Consider the following 17,396-nt stretch of genomic DNA (forward strand, 5'->3'; position numbering starts at 1 on the left):
TAAAATGTTCTGATAAAAGTGATTTTCAACCTAGAATGTTAGACCCACTGAAGTGGGAGAATAGAGACATATTTCAAACTTTTGATTTTGAATAATTATAGATTCATAGACAGGTCTCATGTACACTTGTTACATAGTAACAATAGTTACATATACAAACCAGGTATATAGTACAATAGCAAAACTAGTTAATTACATTGGTCATGTCATGTCATGACAGACAATGAATACAAGTAGTTTAAACCTAAAAATTTGTTTCTCAAGCACTCTTCCTCAGAATGCTACTAGGATATGCTACACTAAAACAAGGAAAAAATGATGTGGGGTTCAGAAATAAAAGGATCCAACGTAAGTAAGAGGTGAAATGAATCCCCAGGATGATGGTGAAGAAAAAGCCGGAGAAGACATTAATGCAGCAAGCCAAGAGAGCAACATGGGTAGAGTGGAACACCATCAGAGTGCTCTGGGAAGAATTTCTTCAGGAAGATGAAAATGATAGCAGGACACCTAAAATATCTGAAAACACTAAAAAGAGATTTATAAAACTGAAGTAGACTTTAGTGTTGAACTGGTAATACATACATAATAAAACCAAGTCCCACTCATCCTCCAAAAATGCAATTATTAACACCAGGAGAAACAAAATGTCCAGCAGGAAAAGCAAAGTAATCATGATACACTACATAGCTCAGCTGTGAGGAGCTTTTAATCGTGCTTATAACGTAAACTCTAAAAACAATCTAAGTGGGCTTCCCTGGTGGCGCAGTGGTTAAGAATCTGCCTGCCAATGCAGGGGACACGGGTTCCAGCCCTGGTCCGGGAAGATCCCACAGGCCACAGAGCAACTAAGCCTGTGCGCCACAACTACTGAGTCTGCGCTCTAGAGCCTCTGCTCTGCAACAAGAGAAGCCTCCACAATGAGAAGCCACACACCGCAATGAAGAGTAGCCCTCGCTCACTGCAACTAGAGAAAGCCCATGCACCGCAACAAAGACCCAACACAGCCAAAAATAAATACATTTATTTAAAAAAATTAAAAAATAAAAACAATCTAAGCAAAACTGTGATATAATTATAGTGAGTGGTGAGACTATAGGAGTATGGAGAGAACTAAGTCTTCATCTTCCATGGTTTCAGTTTAACAGAGAAGGCCTAAATCCAAAAAATCAAGTGGGGACTTCCCTGATAGCCCAGTGGTTAAGAATCTGCCTTCCAACACAGGGGATGTGGGTGCGATCCCTGGTCAGGGAACTAAGATCCCACATGTCACAGGGCAACTAAGGCCGCACACTCTAGAGCCTGTGAGCCACAACTAGAGAGCCCGCACGCTGCAACTACTGAGCCTGTGTGCCACAACTACTGAGCCTGTGCACTCTGAAGCCCACATGCCACAACTAGAGAGAAGCCCACGTGCTGCAATGAAACATCCCACATGCCACAAATGAAGATCCCACGTGCCACAACTAAGACCCAATGCAGCCAAATAAAGAAAGAAATATTTTTAAAAAAATCATCAAGTGGTAGCAATTATAAGCATGCTACCTAGATATGGAGGTAAATGTACCATCGCCCACAAAAACCTTGCTTAGCAGGAAATAGGGAGAAAAATTATTGTCTTTCATGACAAGTCTCATAGAACTATTTGATTCTTTAAAGTATACTTTATAACTTTGATATAAATATCTAAATATAAAGAGTTAAGGAGAAGGATATAAGTGGACTGTGGCCTACCCTTTGAAGAAGGTTAGAGTGGAAAAAAAAGAGAAAATGAATAGCTAGAGGAAAACAGATTCGAGAAGTATTTTAAAATTTGAACAATTTTATAGTTAGGAGAAATATCTATAACAGAGGAAGAAGATGATACTCCAGAGGAAAATAATGGATCACTGTTCCTGGAAAGGAAAGAGGGCGATTAACCTAGTGTGCAGGTGGGAGGAACTAGCCTTAAATAAAAGGCTGTTCATTGAGACTAAGCAAAATAAAAGGAATGGCTGCACTCAGGCAAGGTCTCCAGTGGAGTGTGCAGGGAGCACTTACTTTAATGATGTTGTCAGGAGCTCTGTTCATGTTGAGGTTCTTGATTCTCACTGTCAGCTGGTGGGCAGTCTTGCAAGTGAGAAGGTACTTGCTGATTAGAGGCTTAGGAAACTCGGTCCCTTCAAAGTGCTTCAGTCCTAAAGCTAACAAACTGAGAAAGGGGCAGTGACACTCAATCTCACCTGACAGTCCATCCTGCTGAAAAGCCTCCCAGATAAACTCCACATTCTATAACCCACTTTTTCTACATCTAATTCTCATACAAGTTAATGGCAATTCAATAGAAAATTTCAGATATTTACTGAGTGCTAAGAAGTACTATGTGAATAAGACTCAATGAGGAGTTCCCAATCAAGTGAGAAGAGGAAAAACCAGGCATAAATCACTAATAAATGACAGATCATGATGTACTTTATACTAATAATACAAATGAAATTTGAAGGAAGAAGAATGGCTCTAACAAAACTAATATAAAATGAATATTGGGCACCATGTTAGACATATTTCACAGCACCAACACTACCTCCCAACATAATATATTCAATTACAGTTACCTATGTACGTATTTGCTGATGGCAGTGGGGAAATACAAATCAAGAGCCATAAAAGTGTTCATAACCTTTATCTAATAATCTCACTCTTGAGAATTTACCCAAAGAGATAAACTGGAAAGATTTTCAAAAGCTCTATGCACAAAGATCCTTGGTGAAGCCTCACTCAGAACAGCTAAACAAGGTGGGGGGGGGGGGGGGGCGGCAAATAAAAGGACTATCATAGGGCCATTAATATGGCCTTAAAAGACAATATACAGAAACAAAAATACAATGTTATAGCATGGAATCTGATAGAAAAAACAATTTCAAGAAGACGTTAAGTTAAAAAAAGCAAAACATGGGCTTCCCTGGTGGTGCAGTGGCTGAGAGTCCACCTGCCAATGCAGGGGACATGGGTTCATGCCCCGGTCCGCGAAGATCCGCGGCTGGGCCCGTAAGCCATGGCCGCTGAGCCTGCGCGTCCAGAGCCTGTGCTCCGCAATGGGGAGAGGCCACAACAGTGAGAGGCCCACGTACCGCAAAAAAAAAAAAAAAAAAAAAAAGAAAAAAGAAAAAAGAAAAAAAAAAGCAAAACAAAATTACACTTATATTGCCAATAATTATATAAGAAATGTGGGGCTTCCCTGGTGGCGCAGTGGTTGAGAATCCGCCTGCCGATGCAGGGGACACGGGTTCGTGCCCCGGTCCGGGAAGATCCCACATGCTGTGGAACGGGTGGGCCCGTGAGCCATGGCCGCTGAGCCTGCGCGTCCGGAGTCTGTGCTTCGCAACGGGAGAGGCCACAACAGTGAGAGGCCCGCATATCACAAAAAAAAAAAAAAAAAAAAAAAAAAGAAATGCGAAAAGAAAAATCATTGTCTTGGGATGGTTAGGATAATGGATAAAAAAATTGTTTTCCTTTGAAAATTTTCCTCTAACAGTATTACAAGGTAAGTTTTTACAATAAATAAAAGACAAAAAACAACTTAAAATGCTTCAAAAATGTGTATGTCATTCCCTAAAAAAAGCAGTATTTGGCACTGCTGGAACAAGCACATACTACAGAACTGCGCCCATCTACACTGCTTTTCTTTTTGTCTTTTGTGTCCGTTCTTTATTATATAGGTCTTCTCCTTGGGATATTTTGTGCTCTTGTTCACCTCATAGTAAACCCTTACTTGTCCTCTGCCTTGGTGAAGAAAATCTTATCCTGGGGATTCTTTGCCTTCAGAGAACACACTGGAAGTAGCTCTGGATACATGAAAACCTTGCTTGTGGCTAGGATCCAAGCCACTTGCTTTGGCAAACAGGGAAATTCATAGGCTGTAAGAAAAAAATTCGTGATAAATGAAATTCTAGAACAAAAGAGGGCTTCACAGAAGCTTCTGAATGCATTTTTGCATTTAGATAGAGCCACCCCTACCTAACATGATGCCCTTCCACCCACATACCCCCCTCCCAAAAGTTTCCACAATCTTTCTCAGCCTAACATATACCTAAAAGGAGTCCCATTCAATGTTATTAAAAGTTGATTCTCTTTTTCTTTCCTGTGTGGAATACTTAACACACTAAGTAACATAAGCACTTATAAAGTACCTAGTAATACCTGGCAGATAGTGTATGCTCAAAAAATTTTTACCTCCTTCCCCCTTTAAATCCTTGAAAGATAAGTGACCTTCAACAATGCTTTCTTTCTTCCAGGATAAGATTCCAACTTCTTTAATCTCCCTCACAAATCTGGTATTCCAAATTTTATTTTATTTGATTCTTACTTAACTTTCATTAAGTTCTCCCAGATTCCTCCTGAGGTTGGGAACAAAAAAACCATAAAGAGAATGAGACAATTCAGTCTCATTCATTTCTGTCTTGCTGTCTAAGCCTCTCAATTCCAGGCACTTCTGCCTTTCCAGAGATAAGCACCACTATACAGCCATATTTCTCCTTCCATAAATGCTATTTTTATATCCCCAGAAGAAAAACACAGGACACTATATGTGTAAGTTATAACTGTAGTCTGGTGTTAAATTAAGTTTTCATTACCAACATATAACTAATAACATAGTTTGAGATCAGCGTCTATGACATAATGCACTTAAATTCAACTATATTCAATTTAACTATAAGAGTCAGGGATTTAAAATCAAATCCAAAGACAAACCCAAATCCAGAGCAAAACACAACTAATTTGCTAAACTAGGAACAAATCAGAAGCAAATATTTAGTTTAAGGGAACAGCAAATATTTTCTCAAAAAATACTAAACCAATGCAAGGTAGAAACCAAACCTGCAAATTTCTTTAAAATATTGAACATGGTAAATGTACAACATCTCTAATTTGTTCCTAACTCCCAAATCAATGTTTCACTCAAAATGGAGATATCACTATAATCATAATGGGAAATAAAATGATCTTAATGAAGAAGTGAGTAAAAACCTAAACACAACCCGACTTTACCACTTGACTTCCATCTTTATCAGATACCAGTTTCTCTTGACCTGACTCCTAATACTTACCCTCATGTCTACTTAAGTCCAATTATTAGCATGAGTCCCACATCTCTACCCTCCACAACCCTGCCCTGTCCATTGCCTCCATCCCTTACTTAAGCCCAAGTATTATCACCTAATTCTAGAACTTAGATAATGAGCACAAAGGGAGGATAAAAGAGAGAAGAAATTATAAACACCCTGTCTTCTCCACCCCTAGGAAATTATCCCTAGGAAATTATCTATGGAATAAGACTCCCACCTCTCATTGCAAGTAAAAACTTAAAGCGGACACATCTGTCCCCTACCAGTCTTCTTGACAGTTTTACGAGGACTCCAGTCAACGCTGACATGTGTGTTGAAGTCTTCAATGAGCTGCACAGCTCCCATCAGGTTACAGGGTTGGAACAAGGTCTGAAACTTGGGGTTGAACTGATGATGAAGGGCGATGGAGCTTTGAGCAAAGGTTCCCAGCTCTTTCTGGGAAAACAGGACACAAAGGAGATCTAAGTTCCAGAGAGTTAATACCAGTAGCCCTTAGCCTCTGAGTGAAAAACTGTCCTTCCTACAATAGTATAAAAACAGGTAAAAATCATCATAAAGTCTTCCATAATTAACATTTTGCCATTAAGACTGCTCTTTTGCTGAGTCCTCAGATATCTGGGGATTTGTGATACACTAATTTGTTCTTGCTTTATTCTTAGTCTGAGTGTTCCTCAGCCTTTTGGATGTATGGTCTAGCTCCCCAGCTAGAATTAAAATTCTCAAGAGTGAGAGCCATTACTTAATAAAATAAAATAAAAATTTTAAATGTCTTCATTGGTTTCTCTGAAGAACAAAGTATTTCTCATGATCCTCTGAACATAATAAGAGGGAAATAATACTCTGCTGACTATCGAAGGAAGCTCAGACTACTAGCCAACTCAAACTCCAAAGAGACTTACCCAAGAGGCAAAGAATATCCTCATTACCTACCCCAAAGTTCAGGAGCAATTTTTATAGGATTTTAACACATTACTGACAGGGGAATTTTTGCAGAAACTAACGCCTGTGGCTGTAATACATCTCCAGTCAAAAATGTGTTAAAATTTGAATTTTTTTCTTTTTGGCCGTGCCCTACGGCTTGCAGGATCTTACTTCCCCGACCAGAAATTGAACCTGGGCCCCGGCAGTGAAAGTGCCGAGTCCTTAACCACTGGACCTCCAGGGAAATCCCCAAAATTTGAAATTAAAAGCCCTTCCTCCAAAATATTTCATAATGCCATGAGCAAAATTAATTTTATACATAAAACACTGACATTGAGCCTAATAAATAATGAATTCAATAAAAAGAAGAGAAGTACCAAAAGCCCAAAATGAGTGGATCTAAAAGTAAGAGAACCCAATAAAAAGGTAAGAGGAATAGTCTTAAGAAAACTGAATACTCTCTCTGTCCTTTCATGGGAACCAGTAACTTATGTTTTATCAGCAAGCACATGAAGCCATACGAACAGCTACCAAAACATGCAGGAGAGAAGAATAAATGTAGCTTATGATGAGTCAATATTTGTGAGAAATGACTTCCAAACTAACTGCATACACAATTCTTTAGAGTCAGCGATATCTGAAACCTTACAAGAAATATCCTGGTGGTACTGGCCTCTGAACTGAGACTGGGGTTGGAGGTGGCGAGAAGGTGAATTTGCGTCAAGAGCTGCACATGCTGGGGAGGGAAAGAAAATAATATAGTGACATGTTATGATGTTGTCATTTCAGGAACCCAGAAGACTTTACCAAGATGTTAGTGACTTCAGCATATATGTTTGGCTTTCTAGAGAAACTATGAGAACAACACAGTATCTTGGTATGAATTTTTTTCTCAAATATGTTCCACTTGAGCAAAATGACAGAACCAGAGGAAGTTTAACCTCAAGCCAGAGGGACTAAGATTAGAAAGAAGAAAAAACTACTCTGGCAATAAGGCTGTTAAATTCAGAAGGGATTACTAAAGATTCTTTGAAATCTATCATTCTGAATACTATCAGGGTCCTTACATGCATTCTTACCTGAGCCATAAGGACACGAACATGATGGCCTTTCAAGGTCCTAACTGATGTGAAGATCCTGTGGTCCTGTGGTTTCAGTGGTTATCAAAACACCTATTTCCGACTTTTCCAAAGCTGCTAATTTAATGTTTGGCTTCGAGCCAGGCCATGGGATGATCCAATATTAACATTACCAAGAAGAGTCTTACCTGCTGCATCTGCTGCTGGAGTCTCCTCCTCTGTGCTGGGTCTAGAATCAGAGTCTGATGAACTTTCTCACTCTGGGGCTTAACCCTCTCTACCTCCTGCTGCTGTTTGGCTGAAGATTTCCTCATCTTCAGCTGTTCAAGTAGCTCCTTCACTGTGCGATGTTGCTCATTTAGCAAGTTGGCCAGTGGTTCCTCAAACCTATCCTCAACAGGGAGATGATTGGATTTGAACATTTCCCTGGGTCCATAGCACATCCAGTTCCTTCTAATGGTGGGCTAAGCAAGTCTGAACAACTTATATCTACTGCTAATCCCCAAAGCTCACTTTAGCCGATAGGCAAACTCCTATCCTACCCAAATCTTCTCCCAAAGTTGTTAGCATAGATTCAAATAAGATGGTTCTGAATCGCCCCCCCACCCATTCTTCTACATCAGTCTTCTAAGTAATATCATAATGAAGGGGAAATTAAACAAAAATCTAAGCGTAGGGAAGCGTCTGGATAACAAAGCAGCCAAGGAGCTAATGGGAACTCATCATTTTTCATCACACTGACAGCCAAATTAATCTCGGACTTGTTCTTAATGGTGACACAGAATCTTCTCCAAGTTTTCTAACACTACCCTCCTACCCCTACCTCCTGAGAGAGAGAGACTGTGTCTGGGGCTGAAGTAAGAATCCAAATACCTAGCATGCTAGTTCTGAGGTAAAGGCAGAACAAGACACTCAAGTGATTAAGCAAGAGCTGATACTCTGTGCAATCAGGATAAGACCTGCTCAAGTAGCTATGACTAGCACGTTATCATAATTCAAGAAATCCTCTAGAATTTAGCAATAGTTAAATGATAATCATCTTTATCCCCAGAGGCTGTTGAAAAAAGTTATGTTTCCTTTTACAGTATTTACTGTGAGCATGGGCTGGCACAGGGTGAAAACCTAAAGACACAGGCCTATCCTCTGTACAGTTTTACTGAGAATTGAAATCTCTTGATTATCTGCATTACTAGCAGAGGAACAGAAGAACAGAAGCATGAAAAATGTAGATAATGCAAAAAAAAAGCCTGTACCTGATTTTAGTAAGTATTACCTGGATGGGAAGTTGATAAGGGGAATGCAGGTAACTCACTTTCCCTGTGATATTTTACTTAATCAAAGATTAAGCTAGGTTTGCATTTCTAGCTGAAAGAAAACCAGCAGCAGCCCAAGCAGATCAACTGAATACCGAAAGGTAACTGAATTGGAACAAGGATTTTTAAGTAGTTACATAATGACCAAATTTTAAAAATTCATACACACAGTTGACTAGTGGAACTGAAATATGTTTACAGATCAAATCCCATGATAAGTTCCCAGGTTCTATTCTGCTACACTAGAATTTTTTTCTATGAAATATGGCGTGAAATAACTGGGTCAAATACAGACTCTAACAAATTTTGAAATTTGTTCTCAAAAAAAAAACCAAAAGGTAAATATGTGAGGTGATAGAAGTGTTAATTAACTTGACAGGGGGAATCCTTTTACAAAGCATACGTTTATCAAATCATCACATTGTACACTTTCAGTATCTTACAACCTTATTTCTCAATTATACCTCAATGAAGCTGAAAAAAAAAAAGAACTCCTGAGATTTCTGTTGTGGTTACAGCATGGTATTTATTGTAATGGAGTATGAATGATATTTCTGACTTTTACACAATGATTAGTATACCTTGTCTTTTTCACTAAATTTGCAAGTTCCCTGAAGGTCTAGCTTTCAGATGGATCCAAAGCTCTCTAGTTAGGTAATGCTGTTAAGTTAAAACACAGGACTAATTAGAGACTATGTGTCTTTCAGTTTTGCTTTGTTCCATGCATGGCACAAACCATACCCTGACATCCAGCCAGTCACCTAACGATAATATGCTGCTACTCAGAATGGATAGCAATAAAGTACGGATAAACTATGCAAACTCATCAAAAATGGGGGAAATATTTAAAGCCTCTACTCTCTGGGTGGGACAACGGAAGTGCTAATTTAAGTGAAGAGGGCAGTACACACATTTCAGACTCCAGGGCATTACTTCAGGTACTTTATGGTTTGCTCAATTAATGCCTTGGTGACTAACAAAGGTTCATTAACATTTACTAGATGTTAACGACAAATAGAAGAACAAAAGGGACATATGGCATATTACAATTTGGGGTAGTTTCTGTGGCTGGCCACATAGAGTCCTACACACCTCTCCAGCACCACTCACCTGGAGAAGCTGCTATGGATGCCAGCTACTGCTTTTTCTCCCTTCCCAAACAGGTACAGCTTGATCTATAGCTGCACTGCCCCATAATGAGGAGACTTATTCACTTGACACCTAACACCCCCAAGGGGCTCTGCATCCTAATATCAGTAACAGCAGGTAGTCAGGGATGGGAAATTGTTAACCAAAATTTCTCAAAACCTTTTCAGACATACACTTTTCCTCCATTCTAAGTCTCAAGGTCTTTGGTTAGCCTACCGTAGGGCTTGAGGGGTGTTAAAGTTAGGCCGAGGCTCAGTCACACATTCCTCCTCCTCTGGGCCATCATCTTCCATGTTGGAGAATCCCATCTCATCTTGAAACTGAGGGAAAAGGAAAAGAAGGACTTTCCTGGGGAATGGGCATGCAAAAGTCATTCTAGCAGTGAGAAGGGAAAGCAAAGACTAGTTTACAGGACTTTAATAACGCTGGCGCACAGAAAGAGCTTGCATCACCTTTCTCACTTCTGGGCTCGCACAATCCTGCACATGGGGTAGCTATTATGCCAGGAAAAAAGTTTCTCAATCAGCCAACTTGTAATGGTAAAAACAGAGCATGGATAACTTGAAATGATCAGAATATCTTTAAAGAGATAAATTTATGAGAAAGGTAACTAGTTGGGCTCAGAATAATCTAAAATTAGTTTTCAATCTTTAAGGATGCAACATGTGACAGTGAAGAGTCCATCCAAAAGCTTGCAAGGAAAACTTTATTAAGAATAACCTACATATGGATAATCAAAGTTTATTACTTAGCAAAATTCTCCTGTCACTATATTCTCTCCTGGGTGGACTGAAAGGGGAATGGGCTTGCTTCACACGACCCTTCTGGAGAGAGAGGCCCTGAGACTGAAGGAGAGAGTTTGCTGGAGAATCCACTTTTACTATTCTGAATTCTCATTCAAAGATCATTACTCACAGTTTCAAACAGCTCTTCCATCAGTTCATTCACTTCTTTTTCTGCAAAAAAGCCAAACGGTATGCTGTTGGCATTTGTTTGTTTCATTTTGCCATAGGGGGAATTCCAAGAAAATTCAATGAAAGTTGTTTTCAGCAAGGCTTTTCAACAAAATCCTCATATCTATCCATCAGTCACTCATTCATTTAAAAACATTTATTGAACACCAACTATATGCCTTAATCCCTGGTCCTAGATGCTTAGATACATGACAGGACTTTACTCTCATGAAGCTTAAATTCTAATGGGAAAACACACAAAAACGTAAGCTAGATGATTTTATAATGAGATAAATTCATAGTTTGTTGGCCTATCCTACTGAATGGAGTCAAGAGAGAAGTCTCCAGCAGCGTGTCATAGGACCCTATCTCTGGACCTGAACTATTCAGCAATCCCATCAACAACCTAAAACACCCAGAAAACACACTTACCAAATCTGTAAATGATATAAAGCTGAAAGGGATTGCTAGAACAACTGATGACAGATTCAAAATTCTAGGTTTTCTCAAATTAATTGGATGAAACATAATGGGGATTAAATTTAAAGTCTTACATTTAGGATTTTCAAAGATCAGTTTCTTAAGTGCACAGAAAGGTAACATGGCTCAAAAACAATTAATCTGAAAAAGATCTCAATGTTTTGGTTGACCTTAAGTTCAACACGACACAGTAGCTCCAAAACAGTGCTCACAACCAAGAAGGCCAAGCATATCACTGAATCAGAGCAGTCTCAGACTCTATCTAGAGGACTGTGATCATTTCTGTAAAAGCCCTTCTTAAGAGGGCATTAAAAAGCTAAAATCCAAACGTTAGTGAGGATGTGGAGCAACTAGAACTGTAAAAAGAATGTAAAGTGGAAAGCCACTTTGGAAAAAGTTTTGGCAATTTCTCAGAAAACTAAGTATACAGCTACCTTATGACCACTGATTCTTCCCCTAAATAGCTGACCCAAGGGAAGTGAAACACTTGTCCACAAAACCTTGTACAAGAAAGTTCAGAGCTATCCTTATTCAAGATAGCCAGAGGGCTTCCCTGGTGGCACAGTGGTTGAGAGTCCGCCTGCCGATGCAGGGGATGCGGGTTCGTGCCCCGGTCCGGGAAGATCCCACATGCCGCGGAGCGTCTGGGCCCGTGAGCCATGGCCGCTGAGCCTGCGCGTCCGGAGCTGGTGCTCCGCAATGGGAGTGGCCACAGCAGTGAGAGGCCCGCGTACCGCAAAAAAAAAAAAAAAAAAAAAAAAAAGATAGCCAGAAATTAGAAAGAACACAGGTGTCCATCAACACCTGGGGATTGATGAAAAATAAACAAATTGGTATATTTATACACTGGAATTCTACTCAGCAATAAAAGGGAAGAAATTAATGATACAAGCAATGTGCGTGAATCTCAACATTATGCTAAGTGAAAGAAGCTGTATACAACAGAACACATACTATATGATTCCATTCACATGAAGTTTTAAAAGAGGCAAATCTAATCTGTGATAGAAGAAAAGAGAACAGTGGTCGCATCTGAGAGGATGGTGTGGGGACTGACTTGGAAGGGGCAAGTGGGTACTTTCGGGGGTGACAAATCTCTACCTTGTTAGGGGTTTGAGTTATACGAAAGGAGGCACATCGAACCTCACTGAATGGTACACTTAAGATTTCTGTACTACAACGTGTATAAACTTACCTAAAAAGAAAAACTGTAAACAAATACTGAGTTCTAATTCATGATATGTATGCTGAAATGTTTAGATAACTACAACTTACTATGAAATGCTTTTTAAAAAAATGGATTCATAGATGGATAGCTGCATGACTAAGCAAATATATGAAAAGTTAACTATAGAAGATAGGTAGTGGGTATACGGGTGTCCACTGTACAATTCTTTCAACTTTTCTATATGTTCGAAAAGTTTCATAATAAAATGTCATGGGGGAGAATTTTCTTAAAACTAAAGGCTAGAATCCAGAGGAGGGTAACTTGGGGATTGAAATGTGGAAAGCCTGGCATTTAGAGAACTGAAAAAGCTTGTTATGTTTACATAATAAAGAAAAAATGTAGAAAAAGAAACATACTATGCACACTTAGGAGTAAATTACATTTTATGGCAACAAAGGACAAACAGAGAAAAATAAAAGATAGATTCAGGTTCAATAAGGAAAATGCGGGGGCTTCCCTGGTGCCGCAATGGTTAAGAATCCACCTACCAATGCAGGGGACACGGGTTTGAGCCCTGGCCCGGGAAGATCCCACATGACAGGGAGCAACTAAGCCCATGCACCACAACTACTGAGCCTGCGCTCTAGAGCTCACGTGCCACAGCTACTGAGCCCACGTGCCATAACTACTGAAGCTCATGTGCCTAGAGCCCATGCTCTGCAACAAGAGAAGCCACCGCAATGAGAAGCCCGTACACTGCAACGAAGAGTAGCCCCCGCTCGCCGCAACCAGAGAAAAGCCCTCGCGCAGCAACACTACGAAGACCCAACGCAGCCAAAAAATAAAAATTTAAAAGAAAAATTAATAAGGAAAATGTTAATTGAAGAGGTGTTCAAGAGTAGGACACACTATATGCAGAACTGATGAACTCCCTGTCACTGGAGGTATCCAAACGTACTGAAAGGCCACATGAGAGAAGCTGTTAACAAACACTTAAGTGGGAGGAAAATATATGTGACCACAGGAGGCTTTCTAAACTCTGTGATTCTAAGCTTTTTTATTTTAAAATTTTTATCATCCATGTAAGAAAATCCTCTTAAAGGGATTATAGGGCTTCCCTGGTGGCACAGTGGTTGGGAGTCTGCCTGCCGATGCAGGGGACACGAGTTCGTGCCCCAGTCCGGGAAGATCCCACATGCTGCGGAGCAGCTAGGCCTGTGAGCCATGGCCGCTGAGCCTGCGTGTCTGGAGCCTGTGCTCCGCAACGGGAGAGGCCACAACAGTGAGAGGCCCGCATACTGCAAAAAAAAAAAAAGGCGGGGGGGATTATAATTAAGCATGATAACATAAGATGACAAGGGGTAGAAACAAAATTAAAATTCTATCCCAGTTTTTACTTATGACCATAGAACTCTATGACTAGAAAGGAAGACCCATCATTCAGGCATCCCAGAAAAGTTCACTATTTGATTGGCAAATACTGTCAGCCCCGTGCAAAACACTGGCTCTAAGGCAATAAACAATACAAAAGCCATGAGAAGCTCACAGTTTAGGGAAGGAGACAGATATAAATAAGCAACTATGAGAGAGATGAATATTAAAAAGGATATATAAAATAGTATGGATTGATATAATCAGGAGGAGGAACCAAGATGGCGGAGTAGAAGGATGTGCTCTCACTCCCTCTTGCCAGAACACCAGAATCACAACTAGCTGCTGGACAATCATCAACAGGAAGACATTGGAACTCACCAAAAAAGATACCCGACATCCAAAGACAAAGGAGAAGCCACAATGAGACGGTAGGAGGGGCACAATCACAGTAAAATCAAATCCCATAACTGCTGGGTGGGTGACTCACAGACTGGAGAACACTTATACCACAGAAGTCCACCCACTGGAGTGAAGGTTCTAAGCCCCACATCAGGCTTCCCAACCTGGGGGCCCGGCAATGGGAGGAGGAATTCCTAGAGAATCAGACTTTGAAGCCTAGTGGGAATTGATTGCAGGACTTCGACAGGACTGGGGGAAACAGAGACTCCACTCTTGGAGGGCACACACAAAGTAGTGTGTGCACTGGGACCCAAGGGAAGGAGCAGTAACCCCAAAGGAGACTGAACCAGACCTACCTGCTAGTGTTGGAGGGTCTCCTGCAGAGGCAGGGAGCGGCAGAGGAGGGAGGCTGTAGTGCACCATGGGGACAAGGACACTGAGAGCAGAAGTTCTGAGAAGTACTCTTTGGCATGAGCCCTCCCAGAGTCTGTCATTAGCCCCACCAAAGAGACCAGGTAGGCTCCAGTCTTGGGTTGCTTCAGGCCAAACAACCAACAGGGAGGGAACCCAGCCCCACCCATCAACAGTCAAGTGGATTAAAGTTTTACTGAGCTCTGCCCACCACAGCGGACAGTCAGCTCTCCTCACCACCAGTCCCTCCCATCAAGCCTCTTAGATAGCCTCATCCACCAGAGGGCAGACAGTAGAAGCAAGAAGAACTACAATCCTGCAGCCTGTGGAACAAAAACAACATTCACAGAAAGACAGACAAGATGAAAAGGCAGAGGGATATGTACCAGATGAAGGAACAAGATAAAACCCCAGGAAAATAACTAAATGAATTGGAGATAGGCAACCTTCCAGAAAAAGAATTCAGAATAATCATAGTGAAGATGATCCAGGACCTTGGAAAAAGAATGGAGGCAAAGATCAAGAAGATGCAAGAAATGTTTAACAAAGACCTAGAAGAATTAAAGAACAAACAGAGATGAACAATACAATAACTGAAATGAAAAATACACTAGAAGGAATCAACAGCAGAATAACAGAGGCTGAAGAACGGATAAGTGACCTGGAAGACAGAATGGTGGAATTCACTGCTGCAGAAGAGAATAAAGAAAAAAGAATGAAAAGAAATGAAGACAGCTTAAGAGACCTCTGGGACAACAGCAAACGCAACAACATTTGCATTATAGGGGTCCCAGGAGGAGAGAGAAAGGACCAGAGGAAATATTTGAAGAGCTTATAGTCGAAAACTCCCCTAACATGGGAAAGGAAATAGCCAACCAAGTCCAGGAAGCGCAGCAAGTCCCATACAGGATAAACCCAAGGAGAAACACACCAAGACACATAGTATTCAAATTGGCAAAAATTAAAGACAAAATAAATTATTGAAAGCAGCAAGGGAAAAACAAAAAATAACATACAAGGGAACTCCATAAGGTTAACAGCTGATTTCTCAGCAGAAACTCTACAAGCCAAAAGGGAGTGGCATGATATATTTAAAGTGATGAAAGGGAAGAACCTACAACCAAGATTACTCTACCCTGCAAGGATCTCATTCAGATTCGATGGAGAAATCAAAAGCTTTACAGACAAGCAAAAGATAAGAGAATTCAGCACCACCAAACAAGTTCTACAACAAATGCTTAAGGAACTTCTCTAAGTGAGAAACACAAGAGAAGAAAAGGATCTACAAAAACAAACCCAAAACAATTAAGAAAATGGTCATAGGAACATACATATGGATAATTACCTTAAACATAAATGGATTAAATGCTCCAACCAAAAGACAGAGGTTTGCTGAATGGATACAAAAACAAGACCCATATATATGCTGTCTACAAGAGACCCACTTCAGACCTAGGGACACATACAGACAGAAAGTGAGCGGATGGAAAAAGATATTCCATGCAAATGGAAATCAAAAGAAAGCTGGGTAGCTATACTCATATCAGATAAAATAGACTTTAAAATAAAGAATGTTATAAGAGACAAGGAAGGCCACTACATAATGATCAAGGGATCAATCCAAGAAGATGATATAACAATTATAAATATACATGCACCCAACATAGGAGCACCTCAATACATAAGGCAAGTGCTAACAGCTACAAAAGAGGAAATCGACAGTAACACAATAACAGTGGGGGACTTTAACACCTCACTTACACCAATGGACAGATCATCCAAAATGAAAATAAATAAGGAAACAGAAGCTTTAAATGACACAATAGACCACATAGATTTAATTGATATTTATAGGACATTCCATCCAAAAACAGCAGATTACACTTTCTTCTCAAGTGCGCACGGAACATTCTCCAGGATAGATCACATCTTGGGTCAAAAATCAAGCCTCAGTAAATTTAAGAAAATTGAAATTATATCAAGCATCTTTTCTGACCACAATGCTATGAGATTAGAAATGTTACAGGGAAAATAACATAAAAAACACAAACAGATGGAGGCTAAACAATATGTTACTAAATAACCAAGAGATCACTGAAGAAATCAAAGAGGAAATCAAAAAATACCTAGAGACAAATGACAATGAAAACACGATGATCCAAAACCTATGGGATGCAGCAAATGCAGTTCTAAGAGGGAAGCTTAGGGCTTCCCTGGTGGCGCAGTGGTTGAGAGTCCGCCTGCTGATGCACGGGACACGGGTTCATGCCCTGGTCCGGGAAGATCCCACATGCTGCAGAGCGGCTGGGCCCATGAGCCATGGCCGCTAAGCCTGTGCGTCCGGAGCCTGTGCTCCACAATGGGCCACAACAGTGAGAGGCCCGCATACCACAATCAATCAATCAATCAATCAATCAATCAATCAAGAGGGAAGTTTATAGCTATACAAGCCTACCTCAAGAAACAAGAAAAATCTCAAGTAAACAATCTAACCTTACACCTAAAAGAACTAGAGAAAGAAGAACAAACAAAACCCAAAGTTAGCAGAAGGAAAGAAATCATAAAGATCAGAGCAGAAATAAATGAAATAGAAACAAAGAAAACAATAGTAAAGATCAATAAAACTAAAAGCTGTTCTTTGAGAAGATAAACAAAATTGATAAACCATTAGCCAGACTCATCAAGAAAAAGAGGAAGAGGACTCAGATCAATAAAATTAGAAATGAAAAAGGGGAAGTTATAACAGACACTGCAGAAATACAAAGCATCCTAAGAGACTACTACAAGCAACTCTATGCCAATAAAATGGACAACCTGGAAGAAATGGACAAATTCTTAGAAAGGTATAACCTTCCCAGACTGAACCAGGAAGAAATAGAAAATATGAACAGACCAATCACAAGGAATGAAATTGAAATTGTGATTAAAAATCTTCCAAAAAACAAAAGGCCAGGACCAGATGGCTTCACAGGTGAATTCTATCAAACATTTAGAGAAGAGCTAACACCCATCCTTCTCAAACTCTTCCAAAAAATTGTGAAGGAAGG

At 40.2% G+C, this 17,396-nt stretch overlaps 1 protein-coding gene across 8 annotated transcripts in view; it reads right to left on the reverse strand.

Moving 5' to 3' along the window:
* Positions 1 to 17,396, reverse strand: part of GON4L (gon-4 like) — an 86,155-nt gene that overhangs the window by 21,021 nt on the left and 47,738 nt on the right. For 7 of the 8 annotated variants that reach the window (XM_067037879.1, XM_067037913.1, XM_067037894.1 and 4 more), the window contains 7 exons: positions 10,480 to 10,520; positions 9,781 to 9,884; positions 7,291 to 7,489; positions 6,673 to 6,759; positions 5,366 to 5,537; positions 3,749 to 3,893; positions 2,038 to 2,188 (listed from right to left, as the gene is read on the reverse strand). In XM_067037879.1, coding sequence (XP_066893980.1) covers positions 2,038 to 2,188; positions 3,749 to 3,893; positions 5,366 to 5,537; positions 6,673 to 6,759; positions 7,291 to 7,489; positions 9,781 to 9,884; positions 10,480 to 10,520 — 899 coding nt within the window. The remainder of the gene's footprint in view (positions 1 to 2,037; positions 2,189 to 3,748; positions 3,894 to 5,365; positions 5,538 to 6,672; positions 6,760 to 7,290; positions 7,490 to 9,780; positions 9,885 to 10,479; positions 10,521 to 17,396) is intronic. The other variant, XM_067037888.1, reaches the window with a different exon arrangement.

The sequence above is a fragment of the Kogia breviceps genome, chromosome 1, assembly GCF_026419965.1.
Source record: "Kogia breviceps isolate mKogBre1 chromosome 1, mKogBre1 haplotype 1, whole genome shotgun sequence".
NCBI lineage: Eukaryota > Metazoa > Chordata > Mammalia > Artiodactyla > Physeteridae > Kogia > Kogia breviceps.